Source organism: Protomyctophum bolini (assembly GCF_963924005.1).
Source record: "Protomyctophum bolini genome assembly, chromosome: 23".
NCBI classification, from domain to species: Eukaryota; Metazoa; Chordata; class Actinopteri; order Myctophiformes; family Myctophidae; genus Protomyctophum; species Protomyctophum bolini.
The window spans coordinates 10,150,712-10,169,403 of record NC_137884.1 but is presented as its reverse complement, the minus strand read 5'-3'; the positions used below and the strand labels follow the sequence as shown (position 1 = coordinate 10,169,403).

Sequence of the window (18,692 nt, the reverse complement as noted above, 5' to 3'; positions counted from 1 at the left end):
CTGACTAAGAATCAACCTGGGGACCACTGTTGAGTTGAGTGAGGGGATATTAAAATCAATATCAAATTTGTTAATTTGAGGTGAATTAAATCAAGCCCTTAACAGTCAGTAATTTAATATATGCTAGTCGTCCGGAGCTATTCGTTTGCATGGTTGCCCTTACTCTGTTCTCTTAACCTGCATGATTATATGGGCACAATAATAGACTCACTCAACCAGTCAAATCCGGTTCACTTTCCCTTGAAATTCAAACTCCCTTTCTGTGGAAGTTCTTGACATCCGACTTCCCAGTAACTGACGTCATCATACATCACCAGGTCAGTTAATGAACTAGTTTGTTTTCCAACTAGTGGTCGATAAAAAAACATACTAAATGCATGGCCAGGGACCACATGCAATACCTTAACGGACCACCAGTGGTCCACGGACCACCAGTTGAAAACCTCTGGCTTAGAGGTAGCCTGATGAGATGAGGCAGCCAATCAGGACTAGGTCGTCACTATGACTAGGTCGTCAATAACTCCTGTCCTGTTGTAAGCCAGGTTTACACCTGGCAAAAACGCTTTTCAAAACTTGAAAAAATGCATTAAAAATGAGAAAATTTAGAGAAATATTGAAAATAGCAGATTAATAATTTTTTCATGAGGAAGTTAGGGTCTCAGGGAGACACCAAATGTATCTTTTGGTTCTTGAGATGAAAAGTTTGGGAGCCCTTGATCTACACAGATGGTGGTCGTTGTACCTCAACGCTGTCCTCGTTACTTTAGTTTTACGATTGGTTCTTGTCTCTTACTCTTCCCTCCCTCTCCCATTTCCTTCTTACTGCTGTTGTTGCTTCGACACCTGGATATCCCTCAAAACATTACAGTGCCACCCACCCATCTGCCACGATCATCATGCATGGTGGTCATTCGCAGCATGCATATTTCATGGGGTGTGTCACTTGTGTCTGTATGTGTATAGTATGTGCATAGTATGTCATTGTAAGAGATTTGTTGCTGTTAGTGTTAAATTGCTTTATATTATATATAGCAATCATTGATAGTCTATAATGTTTGTACTTTGTTCAGGAACAGAGGTCTCAGCGTCTCTCCAGATCATACATTTTCATGTCGTGATACCAATCAGGAGAGAGAAAAGAACTTGTAATAGATATTTCAGAATGCCAAATGGAGGAATACAGGAAACTGAATAAACAAGTGAACTTGGAAGTGCTGAAACTAAAAAGAAATTAACAAATAAGATTTGAACTGGAACACTTGAAGCTGGGAAAATGGGTACCCTCTCCTGATTGGATGAAATGATGACCCACCTGAAAATGATCTCCCCGTCTCTCCAATGAGCATTTTTACGATTTTTTTCAAAAATAGCAGACCTACAAGCTATGAGCTTGTAGATCTGCTATTTTTCAATAGCTAAAGTACAACATAATGCTTAGTTAAAACACCAAAATGGGTTAACCATGAACTATAACTTTCAGTTTGGATGAACGAAAGACAAGAGGAAGGAAAGAAAACAGTTTGTTTCTCACGTCTTGAGTGTTCCTGAGGTCATCAGTTCGGTCACCAGGACGATGCATTTCCCACACTTCCCTTTCGACGGCGACTCCCAGGAGTCGTAGAAGCGCACAATGTTTGGATGCTGCAGGCCTTTCAACATGCCTGCCTCCTCCTTGAAACGCTGCCGCTCCGACTTGGACAGCTTACGATCCTACAGGAGAGGACAGAAGAGGAAGAGGGTCAAGATCTATGTATTGAGGAAAGGCGAGGCGGACTCTAAGGCTGGGCACTATGTCGATATATGAGACTAGATATCGTCTGAGATTATGAATATCGTAATAATAATAAAGGTTATTTATCAAGCAGGCGTCGTCTCGTTCTTGTTTTACTCACTTATTTTATACTTTTAACGTTATTTTGTCCAAAAAAAAGAGAAAAGGAACCAACACCCGCGTAATGTCTTCAAATGCAGTGAACCAGCTTTCGTTTCAGTCTATGCGGCCTTCATCAGGCTATCTTTGTCGGTACATAACCCGGACGGCACTGAGTCGACTGAAGGTGACTTCGCCACGCTCACTCGGCGGTGCCTCTCGTTGCTCAAGTCACCTTCACACCTCTGTCGGTGAAACAGAGCACACCGTACTGTGACATATATTCAAATATTTGCACAAATTGTCACGATTCCTGAAAGATAAAAGCTTGTAGTGCGGCACGAAGTGATGCTCTATGAGCTTGTATATCTGCTATTTTTTAATAGCCAACGTATAAAATAATTATTTTTAGCTCAAATCTAAAATGACAAAGACACTTTCCCAGTTGTAATGGGTTAAGGAGTACACAGTTAGAACTACAGTTATATCTGTTATTCAGGTGTTATGGAGGGTGTGGTGGGACACTCTGACATTCAAATCAAATATTACACCACAGCTTCTTCAACAACTAACCATGAGCTGGAGGACACACTTTAACAGCATTCCATTTCCAGTCACACCTCAATAAAAGCACAACAGCAAAGGGTCATCACACCAAGTGGTCTGTGTGTGTGTGTGTGTGTGTGTGTCTTTTGTTTGAACACTTGGTTGTGAGGTTGTGTATGCTCGTTTCTTGCGTGTATAATATATGTCTGGTTGTGTAAGCGTACAATTTCTGAATTATTTTGTGGTTCAGACTGTCTCTGTTTTATGTGTGTGCATGTTTTTTACAGCATGGCTCCTCCTCAGAGGCGAGCCATCTTCAATAAGATTTGTCTGTCGCTTACTACGGTCGCAAACCATAGGACCGATCGACAATGCCAGTAGGCCAAGTATTGTGAATATTTTATTAAGACCTGAGGCAGTTCTACAAATGCCTTCTAAATAAACAGACATGTCACATTGTTTGACATGTCCAGATCATCACCCATGACACCCAATGGGCTGCGCACCCTGAATAACTCGTCCTACTTCTAAGCCGCTTCCCGACTTCCTTCACAGGCGTTACCGATGATACTAATTAAGGCTCTGTTCCATTCAGTGTGCAGTGGTTCTCAAACTATTTCATTTGAAGGACACCCATAACACTGAGTGTACAAATGGAACCAAATGGACCCTTACGGGTGCATTTGGTTCCATTTGTACACTCAAGAGTAACACACCCGTACGGGGCCATTTGAAACACACTCAAGGACCCACTGGTGTCAACAGTGTTTCCAGTGAGCCAACATGCAACAATAGCAGCACCATGACTCTACTTGACCAGAATGTAACAGAGACTTCATTAGTATCAGCGCTAACACTGCTGATACTAACCGCTGGTCCACGTTCCACAAGTAGGGAATGGGGACCAAGTTCTTTCCAAAATGGCGTGTGTGCAAAAAACATTCAATCATGACACAAGCAAGGTCATTTGACCTCACCAGTGAGAGTTCCTTCTATAGAAATATAAAGATAATATCTTAGACTGATGATGTAATACGGGTCCTGACTGTGTGTGTGTGTGTGTGTGTGTGTGTGTGTGTGTGTGTAGTGTGTGCGTGTGCCTGATGTGTACGCCTCTTATCAGATTATCCTCTACTGTAGCAACCATTACGCTGATGACATCCATTAGCAACGCATAAACGTACCAACACACCTACAGCGACCACATGACACTCGGATCACGTGACCTCTGTCATGTCACATGACTAACTGGCAGCCAACAGTCCACTTCCCAGCAGCACTCAGGACTGACCCACTGAGACCAGCCCAGGGCGTGTGTGTGTGTGTGTGTGTGTGTGTGTGTGTGTGCGCGTGCGTGCAAGCGCATGTGCGTGACACAGTCAAAGCCTTTGCTCTTTGAAAGTAAAACCTTTACTCTCCTTTAAACTCATGAAGACCTGAGGACGTTTCTACGAATGCCTTCTTAATCAGTTAATCAGTAGTTCTTTTAACACTTTGAAGATAAAAAAGAAGAAAATAGCAGATGTACAAGCTCACAGCGCGGCACGAAGTGACACGCTGTGAGCTTGTATATCTGCTATTCTTGAATATCCAACGCTAAAATCTAAAATGACACAGATGCCTTCCCGTTTTTTAAATGAGTTGAAGATGTGAAGATTGTTTTACATGCTTTCGTTTCCAACTGTACTGATGACTGTGTTGATAAGTCTCTTTACATAGGAGTCCATCAATGATATAGTTGTCTCACCTACAGCACACTCCAAAACCAAAACAGCTGCAGAGACCATGGGCCCCCTCTACACGTCTTTCAAAATAGCCCAAAATCTTTAGGCATAAGGGGTAAACGTGGAGCACAAGAAAGGGCCCCAAATTTCCCCTCCACTGGCCTCCCTTCACTGACCTGACCTGTTAAAACCTCAAACAAGTACATTTGTACGCCTCTCAGTATAGCTGACCTTTTAAGGGTTCGTTTTGAACTCTACGGTTGATTTTTGTTTATTTAATTTTTTACATTTTGGCGGGCCTAGATGACACGTTGTGTCGCAACACCCGAGCGCAAATTGAGCCCGCGTTAGTTTAGATAGGGGCACGTTAGTCTGAATGCCTTAGCTGTAATCAGTCAGTCAGCTGATATAAATTATCTTGATATATATATGTTCTTGTATATCCATGGGGGGTTTTGCTTAACGTTCCCTGATTTTGCTTAGCATGCTATACAAAGTATCCAACAAATCTCCCAACTATGGTACGCGAACGGTCACCGGGCGCAAGAAATTGTGCACAGAGCAAATACACAATGTACATTATATCAGAGAAGATAGCAGTAAGGAGGATGAGACTAGCTGGCGAACTGCCACCGACACCAAGAACTCCCGGCCAAAAATGAGCTGGCCATATGTATGGAGAACTGAGATGACTGGAGACACCGATGGACGACGTAGAGAGGCGCCCAAGCTGGCCAGCCAGGGGGAGGTAGTTTAGTGACCAGGATTACTGCATGTTTTTGTGAGGGTACCTACCGTGGGGGACACGGGGAGAACATGCAAACTCCACACGGAAAGGCCCTTTCGCCAACTTAAGCGGAGCCTTTAACGCCAAATCTAACTGTTATGTAGAGTATTACATTTGTTGCAATAAATAACCATTTATTGCAACAAATGGAATACTCTATTCTGACATGAGTGTTTCATATCTGAACCAAACATAAAATGACTTGTGTTTAAGTTCTACTGGATCTGTTCTCCCTAACATTTTACTAGTATTTTTTTTTCTTGACAAAATTGTCAATATATTCAGTTAGTTTTTTAGTTTTTGTCATCATAGCTTTTATTTAGTTTTCGTCAGTGATAAAATGTCACCGAATTACTTTTGTCATAGTTTTGGCGACATTAACACTGGACTCACTAGTGTGCATAAGGCTGACCATCAGTGCACTGTGACATCAACAACACAGCTGCAGCTTATCAAATGAATAATGGTTGTGTTTTTGCATTTTCACTGATAATGACATGCCCGAAATAGGGACGCCAAGTGGAAAGTGGTTAAAGCAATATGTGGTTTGGAACATCATATGCTCCATTCCACATCCAGCATCATCTGACCATTTGCTTTCGTCCATTCCACGGCCCCTGATTAAAGTATAAGAGTCATACCTTTTCATCATCATACCTTTTCTATTGCCATCCTGAGGCTTTGGAATGGTTTACCTCTTTGTGTCATGTCTGTCATTTGTGTTAATCTTTGTGCGTCTTTATTTTAGATATTTATTTTACTTATTTTATTTTTCATACTGCTCTACTGATCCTACTTGTGTTTACCATATGGGTGCCTGGGAACGTTTGGCGACATTTATTAGTTTTTTTAAATATGCTTTATAAATACACTAATGACGTGCCATTTTTAGACCATGGACTAGTTTACAGTAGATCAGAAACTAGTTTACTATTTTAGACTCATGGAGTCATGGACACCTTTAGACATCATGATCTACTTTAGACCACGTGGAGACTGTTTTCGGACTTTCCAATTGTAGATAAACATGGACAGATCTCAGAGATTACAACACAATTCAAAAAATAAATGTCTCCCGTCTCTCTCGCTCTTCTTGTCTTTCCATACCCACCTCCTAATATATTCTCTCTCTCCGTCCCTCCTCTCTCTCTCTCTCTCTCTCTGTCTCGCCCTCCCTCCGTCTTTGCTCAGGGCTTCAAAACATCATGAGACTCGAGTTTGTCAGACTCTCTCTCCTCTCTCGCACACGCACACGCACACGCACACACGCACACACACACACACACACACACACACACACACACACACACACACACACACACACACACACACACACACACACACACACACACACACACACACACACACACACACAGAGAGAGAGCTATCACTAAATTGGAGAGCTGCTCTATGATGTAGAACTGGTCCGTGGAGAACTGCTATGTACAGAACAACTGGTCTAAGATGAAACTGCCTTATACAGGAGAACTGGTCTATATCGTACTGCTCTATACAGGAGAACTGGTCTATATCGTACTGCTCTATACAGGAGAACTGGTCTATATCGTACGGCTCTATACAGGAGAACTGGGTTAGAATTGAATGATGGGGTGAATTACAATATTAGCCACAAATAGCCGATCTTCAAGCTCACAACACACCGCAGCGTGTGTAGACAGAAAGAAGCGGTCCAAGTACAGAGACAATTCAAATGGTTAATGTATGGTATGTTTAGTACGGGAACCCCTTTTGGTGTTTTAAGCATTACCGGTATGTTATTCATATATATATGAAAAATAGCAGCTCTGCGCTACGAGCTTGTAGATCTGCTATTTTTTGAAAAATCGTGAAAATGTGGTGCCAATCTTTAACTCAAATCTTTGTTTCTAGGGGGGGTCCCTGGAACAACACATTTTCAGATGGGGGTCCGTGGCCAAATACAGGTAATTCTGGGGGTCCTTGACATGAAAAAGGTTGAGCAGTGAGCACCACTGACATAGAAACATAGGTTTTTCAGAAAACTGGTAGGATTTAGAAGCCTTTTATTTTTATTTTATTGGCCTCAGGTCTAAATGCAGGGTGCAGGCTTTAGTTCCGACATACTATTGATCCGAAACCTCAATCCTAACCTAACCCTAACCGCAAGCACGGGAGCAGCGCATGTCGGACCATCGCTTTTTCGCATCGCATGTCCCCCCGCTTCGGATCTTCGGTGTGTCGGAAAAGCGTGCGCACCCCCTAAATGCATGGGTTAAGGTAACAAAATAAAACATGGTTGGGAGAACTTTCCATACTCTAACTGCTATTTAGAAGTGTTGACCATGTAGAGGTCACTTTGCTAGCAGTACACATGGCTGCCACATTATGGTTAGCTCACAGTAAGTGTCTGTGATCACATCATTGTATGCCGTTTCACGGATTCATCTGATCGCATCGTTAAAACAATATATTCAGAATTACACCAAGGATGCCATTTTGGTGTGTCGTTTGTGTACTCTGCTGGACACCGCAAAAGCTACAGGCTGCTGCTTTAAATATGGAAATGTGTGTGAGTGTGAGTGTGAGTGTGTGTGTGTGTGTGTGTGTGTGTGTGTGTGTGTGTGTGTGTGTGTGTGTGTGTGTGCGTGCGAGAGAGATTCACTGAATGAGAGGTCTTGTTCTAGTCAATTCCTACATGGTACTAGCTAGGGACCTGTGGTTATCTAGCGTGCGTGCTCCCACACGCACAGTGTCTGTGTGTGTGTGTCTAGCTTATACTGTAGCACACTTAGTTCTGACCTTTGCATTGTGATTGGCTGAGAGGCATACAGTCCTGCCTTGTGATTGGCTGAGAGGCAATAGAGTGCTGATAATAACACTCAGACCACCTCTCTATAAAAAGTATCACTCTGCCTTGTTTAGATCATTATACCTGTAACCCAGCAACAGGCCCACTATCAGAAACTACGTAGCCTGCATCGATTCGATGACTGCATATTAACCATGACAAAGATGCTGATGACAATGAACCTCAAACTGTTCAATGGGTTTGAATCAACTGTTTATCCAACTTAAAGAAGGACCTGAATGCACTAGAAAGGAAAAGGAATGAAGAAACTGTCTTAAAACGTTCATTAATAAGCGTTGGTGTCCTCATTATTTTGATATCCAATGATAAATATGAATAATGAATGTTGTATAATCACAATAATACACTTAAGGTCACACTACACTGTGATGTATTCCGTTGAGGACAGTTCCAAGACTCGGCAATCTCAAAGTTGTTGGGTTCTATACCCGACATTGGAGCATAAAGTCAAACTCGTACGATTAGTCACACACGGTACCGCAGAGGCTGTGGTGACGACAGCGAGGCAATGCCCATTGCCTCCTAGATCCCCAGGCTGCTGTCTGAGGAAGTTCAAGGAGTCCGAAAAGGTCCTCAAATCTTTCTTCTCTACAACCAGCAGAGCATCCCGACAGCGCCATCTATACATGGTATGGAACGCGCTCTTCCCAGGCTACGAGTTCTGCGTAAAGTGGTGAGGTCGGCTGAGCACACCACCACAGCTCTCTCTCTCGTCTCTTCAGGACAAATACATACACAGCAGTTACTTGAATATTATCTTAGCACATTCTCTGCGGAACAGCATTCACTGATTGTACCTGTAACACTCTTTATTCTTGATTCTATTTCGGCCCAAGTTAAAATCTCAGGTAGGACGTGGAACTTACAAATGGTTGCATCTTTAAATAAAGAAAAAGAACAGGCGTTGATGAATCAGCAGTAAATACTGCATTCCTGGAAGGAAAACCCCCGGCCCGTCGATGAGAATGCGAGTGAACCAGGACAATGCTGTGCAAGCACAGTACTGAAAGTAATTAAGAGGGGGTGGGGTGGGGTGGGGGGGACCTGTAGTATGATAAAGTAAAGGCCTCTACATAGTCCGTTTTGTTCCTTGCGTGGGGGAGTCAAACGGACACAAAAAACGTAGACATGCAGAGTCCTTGCGTTTTTCTTGCGTCGGATTTAATCACTGTAATGTGCAAGCATCTACTCGTCCACTAGATGGCATCTGTGACACTATGAAGCTGTCCCAGGAAGCAACAACGCTGCATTTTCAGGAAGTTGTTGATGCAACTTGCATGGTTCGTTGTCAAAACTACACCAGTATTTATGCCTTCATAAACTGTGATGGAGAACTCCCGAGGAAGAAGATCAAGCAGAAGGACCACCAATAATCATTAAGACAGGTGACAACCTTCAGAGTATATTATTTATAACTATGCTCTATGGTGACAGCAGCTATGGCTAGTTAGCCATCTAGCTTTGGCTAGCAATCTTTATTATGGAGAAATACTCCGTTACAAGTAATCGTTCTTTTCACTTAAAATTCAAACTCCTCACTGTCTGTACATGATCTGTGTAATATGTTGTGCCTTTTTATTCTCTTCCAGGACGTCCCAACGGTCCCATGCAGACGATGATGTACCAAGCAAAGCTTCGCAGTTATCGTCATCGTAATATTTATTTCAATAAACAATTGTCATTGACTTGTCCATGCCTTTTTTAACTGTTGGTGGTTTCAAACGTTGCATGTACTGTATGTGTACTGGTATAATAATAATGTAGTGTAATGTAGCAATTTGGTTGCTTGGGAATCAGATCTCAATCCGACAGAGCGAGACAGATCACGTAACCGACGCAACGCAAGGGAGGAATTTCTCTCACCCTCCGTTCCTTCTGTATTCTTGCGTCGATTACGTTCGACTCCGTCAAGCACTGAAGGCCTTTCATTTACAAAACAATGGATAAAAGGTTTCTGCCCGACAGCGACGATACGAGAGCTACGAGTGAGTTCGGCTACTTTTATTTATTTTTAATGCTCGTTTCTGTGGGATGGCAAATCATCACTACGGGTATGTTTCGTCTTTGTGCTTTTTGCCTCTGTTCTACCACGCACCAGTATAATTACTGTAAACCGTTTTATGATATAATTACTTTATAGTAGACCCACTGTTTAAAAGTGTTGCCGGTATATGACCATGGTGTGATCATCTATGAATGAATCACAGCCTTGCAGATGTAGAACAGCACAACCTCAAACTGTCTTTCAGAGTTCCCTAAACCGCACACACACACACACACACACACACACACACCTAATATCACAGCTTGTGAGAGATGGGAGAGGGAAAGAGACATCGAAGGGGAGAGAGAGAGAACAAGAGCCAGCAAGAGAGAGAGAGAGAGGGGGGGGGGGGGGTAAACGAGAAAGAGAGAGTAAGCGAGAAAGAGAGACAAGGAGAGGGAGAGAAAGAGAGAGAATGTGTGTGGGATAAATCTCCCTCTCTCCCCGTTTTCCATGGTTTTATGTTTCCAACACATACAGCAGTAACCAGCTCCATGTGGGACTCATGCTGTTTGTGTGTGTGTGTGTGTGTGTGTGTGTGTGTGTGTGTGTGTGTGTGTGTGTGTGTGTGCGTGCGTTCAGTGTTAATTTTACTCTACAAATGTAGATTGATACACTCTATATGCATATAGAATTACATATAGAGTTACATAGTTACAAATTAAATCAACACAGATTTTATTTCTGTATGCGTGTGTGACGTACACTCAGTCAATTAGCATTTTAAATAATCTTACCATTATTAAAAATAATTGTACCATTATGATTTAGATTCAAGTAATGTAGCTGAACTCACAATAGATAATAGAAAATAGAACGATAGATAATAGAAAAGTAAACGTAAGCGTCTGCTGTGGTAATGTTTTACACCACAACGGAGCAGACCTAACCCCAGCCCTTTCATTTGATCTGCAAAACCCTATTGTTGACCTGTGACCTCCGTTACAAATGTAACCACCTGTTTATGAAGTACTGATAGCTCAGGATCGCCACAACAATGATCCATTGAGATCAATAATGAACAATGGACTCTATCTCTGAGTGCCACCGTGTCACTCACACACACACACACACACACACACACACGAATGACAGCATGTGATAATGTCATCATTCTCCTCCTCTTTTTTTCTCTTCTCTTCCCCTCTCTCTCCCTCTCTAGCTCACTAGCTCCTTCTACCCGCCCCCTCTCTCTCCCTCTCTCATTGCCAAAGCACGTGTGAAATCAAAACAAAAGTAAGAAATGTTAAGTACAATAAAACATAAAATAAACCAAATAACTAAACTCTACTCAAAATACACACGCCGCCTCTCACTCGACTTTTTTTTTCTCTTCCGTCTTCTTTCCAGGCAGATTTCAATCGTTCTACCTCCTCTTGTCTCACACATATCCAATATCTCCTCTCCCTGTCCTTCCTCCTCTCTTCTTCGTCTCTAGACGGACCTTTATTCATTCCCAAGGGAAGTTCAGTCGTCATCGCAGCACCGCAATAAAGATTAAAGAAAGATACAGGGGAGGCTAGAGAACGAGTACAGAGAAGTAGTGAACACAAGTAACAAAAATGGTAACAAAATAATACAAAGGACAGTATAGTACAGTGCAGTACTGAAAATAGCAGATCTACAAGTCGACAAAGCGCCAGCCCCACAAAGCGTCGCAGTGCAACACGTTGTGGGCTTGTAGATTTGATATTCTCTGTACACAACACAATGCACAACCATGTCTAAATCAGGCTTTACTCCCCTCTCCTTTCCTCCTCTGTAATCGTTTGGCTCCATTTGTACACAATTAAATTAACTATTACATTTATACTTTGTGTAATTAGAATTAAAGGCTCCAGTCTACTTCTTGTATAGAGCTTTATTCTGCAAACCTGTACTTCTACAAACTGAACTCAAGCTAAAAATAAATAAAAAATAAAAACTGCTGTGAGATGATAAATGAGAGTACCTTTGACCTGCAGCAGAAATGGAAGTGAAATATGAGAGTGAGACAAAATGGCTGCAGTAGAGCCCAATGTTCCCCTTTGACCTCAGAGAGGGTAACAGGACTTTGAAGTTTTAGTGTCTGACCTTTTAATGCGAGGACACAACATGACTTTGTGTGTGTGTGTGTGTGTGTGTGTGTGTGTACAGTATGTGTACATGAGTGAGTGAGTGGGTCTGTGTGTGTATGTCTGTATACAACTATACACGTGCATTTTGAGTGAGTGAGAACATGCTCACGTGTGTGGATTTGTGCGCGTGCGTGCGTGCATGTGTGCATGTGTGTACAGCGTGGGTCTTAATATAGTGTGTTCTCTGCCAGTCCTTCCACACGTCATAAAACTTAAGGTTACTTGTTCCATAACCCCGGTAGTCTTTCAGACATTTCGTTTCGGTGTCTCTCTGTGGGGTACCCTCTCTGGCATTATCCTCACAAGCTCCAATGTCACTGTCCAGGCCAGGATTGGCTGGGACAGTGGTGATGACTGACTGCGTCTGGGAGGGGCCATCTTTCTACACAGTAAATAAGGATTGTGTGTGTGTGTGTGTGTGTGTGTGTGTGTGTGTCACTTAGGTCTGGTCAATATATCTTTAAAAAAATAGCTGAGCGGTAAGCTCCAAATGCGTTGCTTGTGACATGTAGATCTGATATTTTGTTTTATGAAAGGGAAAATTGTGTGTGTGAGCATGTGTGTGCGTGTGCGTGTGTGTGTGTGTGTGTGTGTGTGTGTGTGTGTGTGTGTGTGTGTGTCCGAATGTCGGTGTGTGTGTCCGTCCAATTTCAGACTTTTCTTGGTGTGTTCATGATGCATGTCTGTGTATTTGACTTTGTAAGGCTGTTACATAACTAGACTGTTTTGCAGTGTCACACAACACACATTAAATTGTTCTGCTGCTTCTTCTAATTACTACATGATCTACTAATAGTGCTTCTAGACGACTATAACTACCACCTAAGAGAAGTTCTCAGATGACTCCTCCATCGTCAGGATGACAATGGGGATGGGGGGGGGGGACAGAGCCCTGGTGGAGAGCTTCATAAGACAACTATCACCTCCAGCTATGGTCCTCAAATGATGTTTTAAGTGCTTATAGTGCAACTTAATCTTTACTCTGACTGTGATGTGTGCTAAAGTGCCATAATAACAGATTAATGCTTAGGATAACTGCTGTAAATGTTTCACCGTTGATAGAAGGCATATTTACGCATTATGTTCACTGTCGATCGACTGTACATACAGTATATTACTCATAACTGTATACCCACTGTGTAGGCTCACTGTACATATATTAGCCTCATATCCACCTGAATTTCCCTCCCGGGATCAATATGATAATAAAGGTCAATTCACCCATCCATCTATATTCCATTTCCATCCATCAATTGAATGCCGCTTCTATGCTGTAACTATTGTACCGCCTAATCTATGGTGTTTCCATTTGGTACGCTACGTTTTGCACATGGACGGCAGCTGCCACCTTAAAGGCTGCAAACGGCACGTTTTATAGCCTAAAAGACATCACTTAGGGATAAGAAAAGGCCTTGTGCACTGAAGGAGGTTCAACATCGACAAGCTTCACAAGCATGGGAGTTTCATTTCAACGCAACTTATTTTAGCAGAATAATATCCAAAGAATTTAATAAACTAGATGTCCGGCTGTAAAGCACCACGTCAGTAGCGATGGAAGTTGCAGATCCATGCCCCACCCGGCTATGCAGTACCCGTCGTACCCGTGTCAGAGTACCCGCTCCACCCAACTGTCTGAGTCCCTTTTATGCCCATATATGGAGATTTCTGTATCGGTCTCTCTGTGTCCCTTTATTCCTATATATGGAGTTATGTGTCAGGCATGCCCGAATATGGAGTGTTGTGATGTCAGAACAGGCCAGCTCCATACAGTATTATTATGGACCCTGGGTAGGGGCCCTGTCCAGAGACCGGGCAGAGACCCAGACTGACTCGACACAGGGCCCTGCACTCCCTGTGGGGGTGTGGAACGTGTGTGTCGTGTGTGCACTCACATTTCCACTTTTTTTATTGGCACATACCAAAAAGGAGCGCTTACGCGTTTCGGCTATGAGCCTTCATCAGAGCATATACTGTAGCTAATAATACTACAGTAGCTGCATCATGTCTGGTCTTCAACCGCCAAACATATTCACATCTCTCCACTCAATGACACTGACCTACAAGGTGACCGACTATAGGGCATGGCAGGCCTACCTGCAACATACACCTCTTCCCCCCAAACACAGGATGTCTGTCCATCCTGTCAGTACGACACCCTGGTCGACGCCAGGGTTGCCAAGTCTATTTTGCCACGTCTATTTTCTGCAACGTTTTGTGTTGTAAAGAAATACACATTTAGCCCCATGCTCAAATGCCCCCGCCCCCTGTCAAAAACAACTATAAAATCCCTAAAACAAAAGAAAGCAGCAAATGAAAAAAATTAACACTCATCTTTTACTTTTTGAGTGGTGCAACCACTCCAAGGAACAGCAATGTCCGTGTTCACCTATGCCTGTGTTCACCTATGTGTGTCTGTGTTGCTTAATGAGCACCAGTATATGACTATGAGTACCAGTAGGGGCGCTGTTGTGCCAGAAACGGAGAGAGGGATAGTGCTGCACTGGGGGGGGGAGTTGCACCTTCAGTTCACACGGGTGTGATTTTTTTCTAATAACAACCTAAAACATGAACCTTGGTTGAAAAAAACTAAAGTTGTCCTTTAAGCCCTGGCTAAAGTATGTGTGTAATACATACATGTAGTATTCATAATGATAAATGTGTCAAATCATATGGCCATATATACTGGGCTTGTTTTGGCTTATTTCTCTCGCAAGAGCTGGTTTGTTTTTGGCTCGATCTTCGAGGTGGGTTGGCTTATTTCTCTCACGAGAGTTGGCAACCCCCCCCCCCCCCCCCCCAGAAGCAAAGATTTGAGTTAAAAACGTTCTCTCTGAAAGAATATGTATTCAACGATCTGCGCCACATTTACATGATATTTCTAAATATCTACAAAACACCAAAAGGGGTTCCCGTCCTGAATGGGTTAACTTGCACTTGTTGCCTATTTAGATTAGGCTGCTAGGGATTAGGATGTTAAGTAACTAGCCTTGGGAGCCAACGGTTCCTGAGTCATGCGGCCCATAGGTCAGGAGCCTATCTCCTGTTCCCAGTGCTGGAAAGAAACAAAGTACATAATAAGTACTGTACTTAAGTACTATTTTGAGCTATTTGTATTTAACTTTTTCAAATTCCCAAGACTGTTACTTCTACTCCACTATACATCTCAGAGGCAAATATCATACTTTTACTCGACTACATTTATTTGAAAACTTTAGCTACTCGTTACTTTTTGATTGCAAAACAAACAGTAACCACTTCAGCCCTATATACATTTTGGCCATTTGTAAATAGCCGATCTATTCTATCTGTACTTTTGGTAAAGAAAAGTACATTTTGACGCCAATACTTTTGTACTTTTACTCTAAGTCAAGTACATTTTGAATTCTGGAAGTATTTCTACATTGCCGTATTCATAATTTTACTCACTTACTTAATTTGACACTGCCTGTTTCCGTAGTAGTGTAAGGCAACTTGATGTACAAGTATACCCCCTGCCTGGACATGACGCTGGTATGTCACAGTGCCTTCCCCCCAATCCAACCACTGACGCCAAGCATATCAATGGTCCATTGTGTGACCTGCTATAAGTAGGCTACTGTACACTATGTATGTAGGCATAGCGTACTGTCAGATGTTCTGTCTGAAGCAGTTCCAAAGATAGCGTTTGGATAACAGTGGCGTGGGGACTAATTAAATTACATCGGTGACGTCTGCAAGGAAAATGCACATGACAACACTAACATAACCCCGTTATGCAAATAGAATACCATTTGATATTTATTGTGGGTTAGGTATATGCCTACATATTACAGAGGTTATTTCAATCTGTGATCGGTCGCATGTGCGTGCGTGCGTGCGAGATCGCATGACGTAGCGCTCCACTATGCAAGTAAAATCACACCCGTGTGAACTACACTTCTATTGTGAGTTACTGTACTGTACTGCACTCTGTACTCTGGGGGACCATAGAGAAGACGGTCAAAGACGGATGCAAGTGGAGAAACTTTGTTGCTGCCCTATGCGCCAGCCGGCGTAATGGGGATAAGTACTCTGTACGGTACAGTTTTATTGTTAGTTATACTTTTATTTGTGTAGATCTAGTGGTCAGTGTGAATGGGGTCAATGGGCCTGTATGGGCTGCTCAACAGTGCCACTTTAGGTCACCCAGCGGTACTGTTCATACCCCAAACAGACATAATGCATAGACACAGAGGCATAGACACATACGGACACACAAAGCCAGTCATTGGAGCGGTGTGCACCGCTCAAAAGATCCACAGTACAGCCCTGATCAACAGGGTTACAAAAGTCATGTGCTTAGGAAAACTCCTCCCCAAACCTCTGGGGCTGTTGAGAGACATAACAGTGTGGGCAGAGCCAGACACACATACATGTATGCACACATACATGCACGAGCGCACGTGCAAAACGTATGCGTAGGTAGGTAGGTGTTCCACACAGTGTGAAATGATCGTACGGTTATCTCATCAAATGCCAGCTGAACAATGACTCAACACAAAGGGCCGTGTCGTGTCTGCATAATGCAATCTCGTTAAGAAGGCTCGTTAGTGCTCCTCTCCTCCCACCTCCTCTCCTCTCTTGTCTTCTCCTCATCTCAACTTTTGTGCTCCGTTCTCCTCCTTTCCTCCCCCTTTTAATCTCGTCTTCTCACTGTCTTGAGAAGAATACTGTGTGTGTGTGTGTGTGTGTGTGTGTGTGTGTGTGTGTGTGTGTGTGTGTGTGTGTGTGTGTGTGTGTGTGTGTGTGTGATAGATAGATAGATTACATCAACTATGCACATACACACGCATGCTCAAGCGCACATGCATGTGTACGTGCATAGTTGATGTAATCTATAGGTTGTGTCTGTCACCAGTGCAGGGGCACACAGGCACTGCTATTGTAACTCTACACCACCGCTCACCCACTGTGAGTGTGTGAGTGTGTGTGTGTCGTGACGGTCATGCAGCGATCGCATCATGCGCTCTCTCTTCTGTCCCGACTCACACGCAAGCTAATGTATGTGTTTTTGTTCCTAAAAGGAAATTGTTCTTAAGAGAAGGATGCCCATTTCCTTTTCCTGTGATCTCACTTCCTTTATCCTCACTTCTGTGTGTGTGTGTGTGTGTGTGTGTGTGTGTGTGTGTGTGTGTGTGTGTGTGTGTGTGTGTGTGTGTGTGTGTGTTTGTGTGCGTGCGTGTGTGTGTGTGTGTTTGTGTGTACCCATATGGATCACATTAACTGTAAAACCACTACACACACACACACGCATACAACTCCCATGCGCCCACACAACAAAACTGATTTGAATATTGGAGAGAGAGTGAGTGAGCGCACGCAGGCACGCAGGCACGCGCACACACACACACACACACACACACACACACACACACACACACACACACACACACACACACACACACACACACACACACACACAAACCCCCACAGTCTCATGTTGAAATGAGCTAATCTATTATGATACATTTTGATGTGAGGTATGGTGTGTGTGTGTGTGTGTGTGTGTGTGTGTGTGTGTGTGTGTGTGTGTGTGTGTGTGTGTGTGTGCACCTCACAAACCTGCTTCTATTTCCACATTTCCAACACAGCAGCAATCCGCTTTTGTGTGTCATTTAGCCATAACACGTAAATTTAGCTCAAATACGTACTGTATAAGATATAAATAACACAGACACACAGACAGAAAACAGTGAGAGGAGGTAAAGTAAGGTAAACTGTCACATCATATATCTTATTTTGCTTAACTGCCCTAGGCATCAATAAACACACACACAGTGTTTAGATGTTTATGAGCAACAGGGTGCAGGTTTGTGACGTGATTACTTTTGCATGACTGTTCAAACAACCTCAGGGTACACACACTCGGCACATCAGAGGTTTGCCGAGGTGATTTGATTATTGGCAATGAAGAATGATCCATATATAATTTCTGGCAGGGGACAAAATAAACTTGTTGACTTACCTGGCCACGGTGGCCGTTAGATTAACGCATTCTGGACGGGAAGCCCTTTTGATGTTTTAAGCATTATGTTATACTTTAGCTATTGAAAGCCAACAGATCTACAAGCTCATAAATCGTGAAAATCTTTGAATATATATTCTTTTAGAGCGAAACGTTTTTAACTCAAATCTTTGAATATATATTATTTTAGAGCGAACGTTTTTAACTCAAATCTTTGCTTCCCGGGGGGGATCCCTGGAACAACATTCTCAGATGGTTGTCCACAGCCAAATACAGACAATTCTGTCGGTCCTTGAGGTGAAAACGTTTGAGCACCACTGACTGATTTAGAAGCCTTTTTTTAAATGGGTTTAAACCTAGCAGCATAGCTGAGTTGTTAGGGCACGTACCCGACAGCGAGTCACCGGTTCCACTTCCTAACCAGCTGGACCATTTACTGTGTGTCACTCCCTTACTCACTCTGTGTAGCTCACAGTGTATCAAATAAAGGAATGTACTTAAACTAACTTACTCAGTAACTCACCTAACCCTAATGTATTACGTATATATTTGTATGAATATCATAAACAACATAATAAGGGATATTAGCATACTTTTGTGTGGACAGAAGGAATGAGTAAACGTTTATTTATAAATAATTTGATCATTTATTAAAGGACATTTGTTATTTTAGTCCCGTTCCTGAACAGCCTGTGTGACATCACAGACACACACAAAGACAGAGATTCTGTCAAGTGTAAATTATAGTAGAGATGACAATTAATCATCGAGTA

General features: G+C 42.8%; 1 protein-coding gene across 2 annotated transcripts in view; it reads right to left on the bottom strand.

The window, feature by feature from the left end:
* Positions 1 to 18,692, bottom strand: part of wnk1b (WNK lysine deficient protein kinase 1b) — a 101,556-nt gene that overhangs the window by 61,613 nt on the left and 21,251 nt on the right. For both annotated transcript variants that reach the window (XM_080757731.1, XM_080757732.1), the window contains exon 3: positions 1,532 to 1,710. In XM_080757731.1, the coding sequence (XP_080613857.1) occupies positions 1,532 to 1,710 (179 nt within the window). The remainder of the gene's footprint in view (positions 1 to 1,531; positions 1,711 to 18,692) is intronic.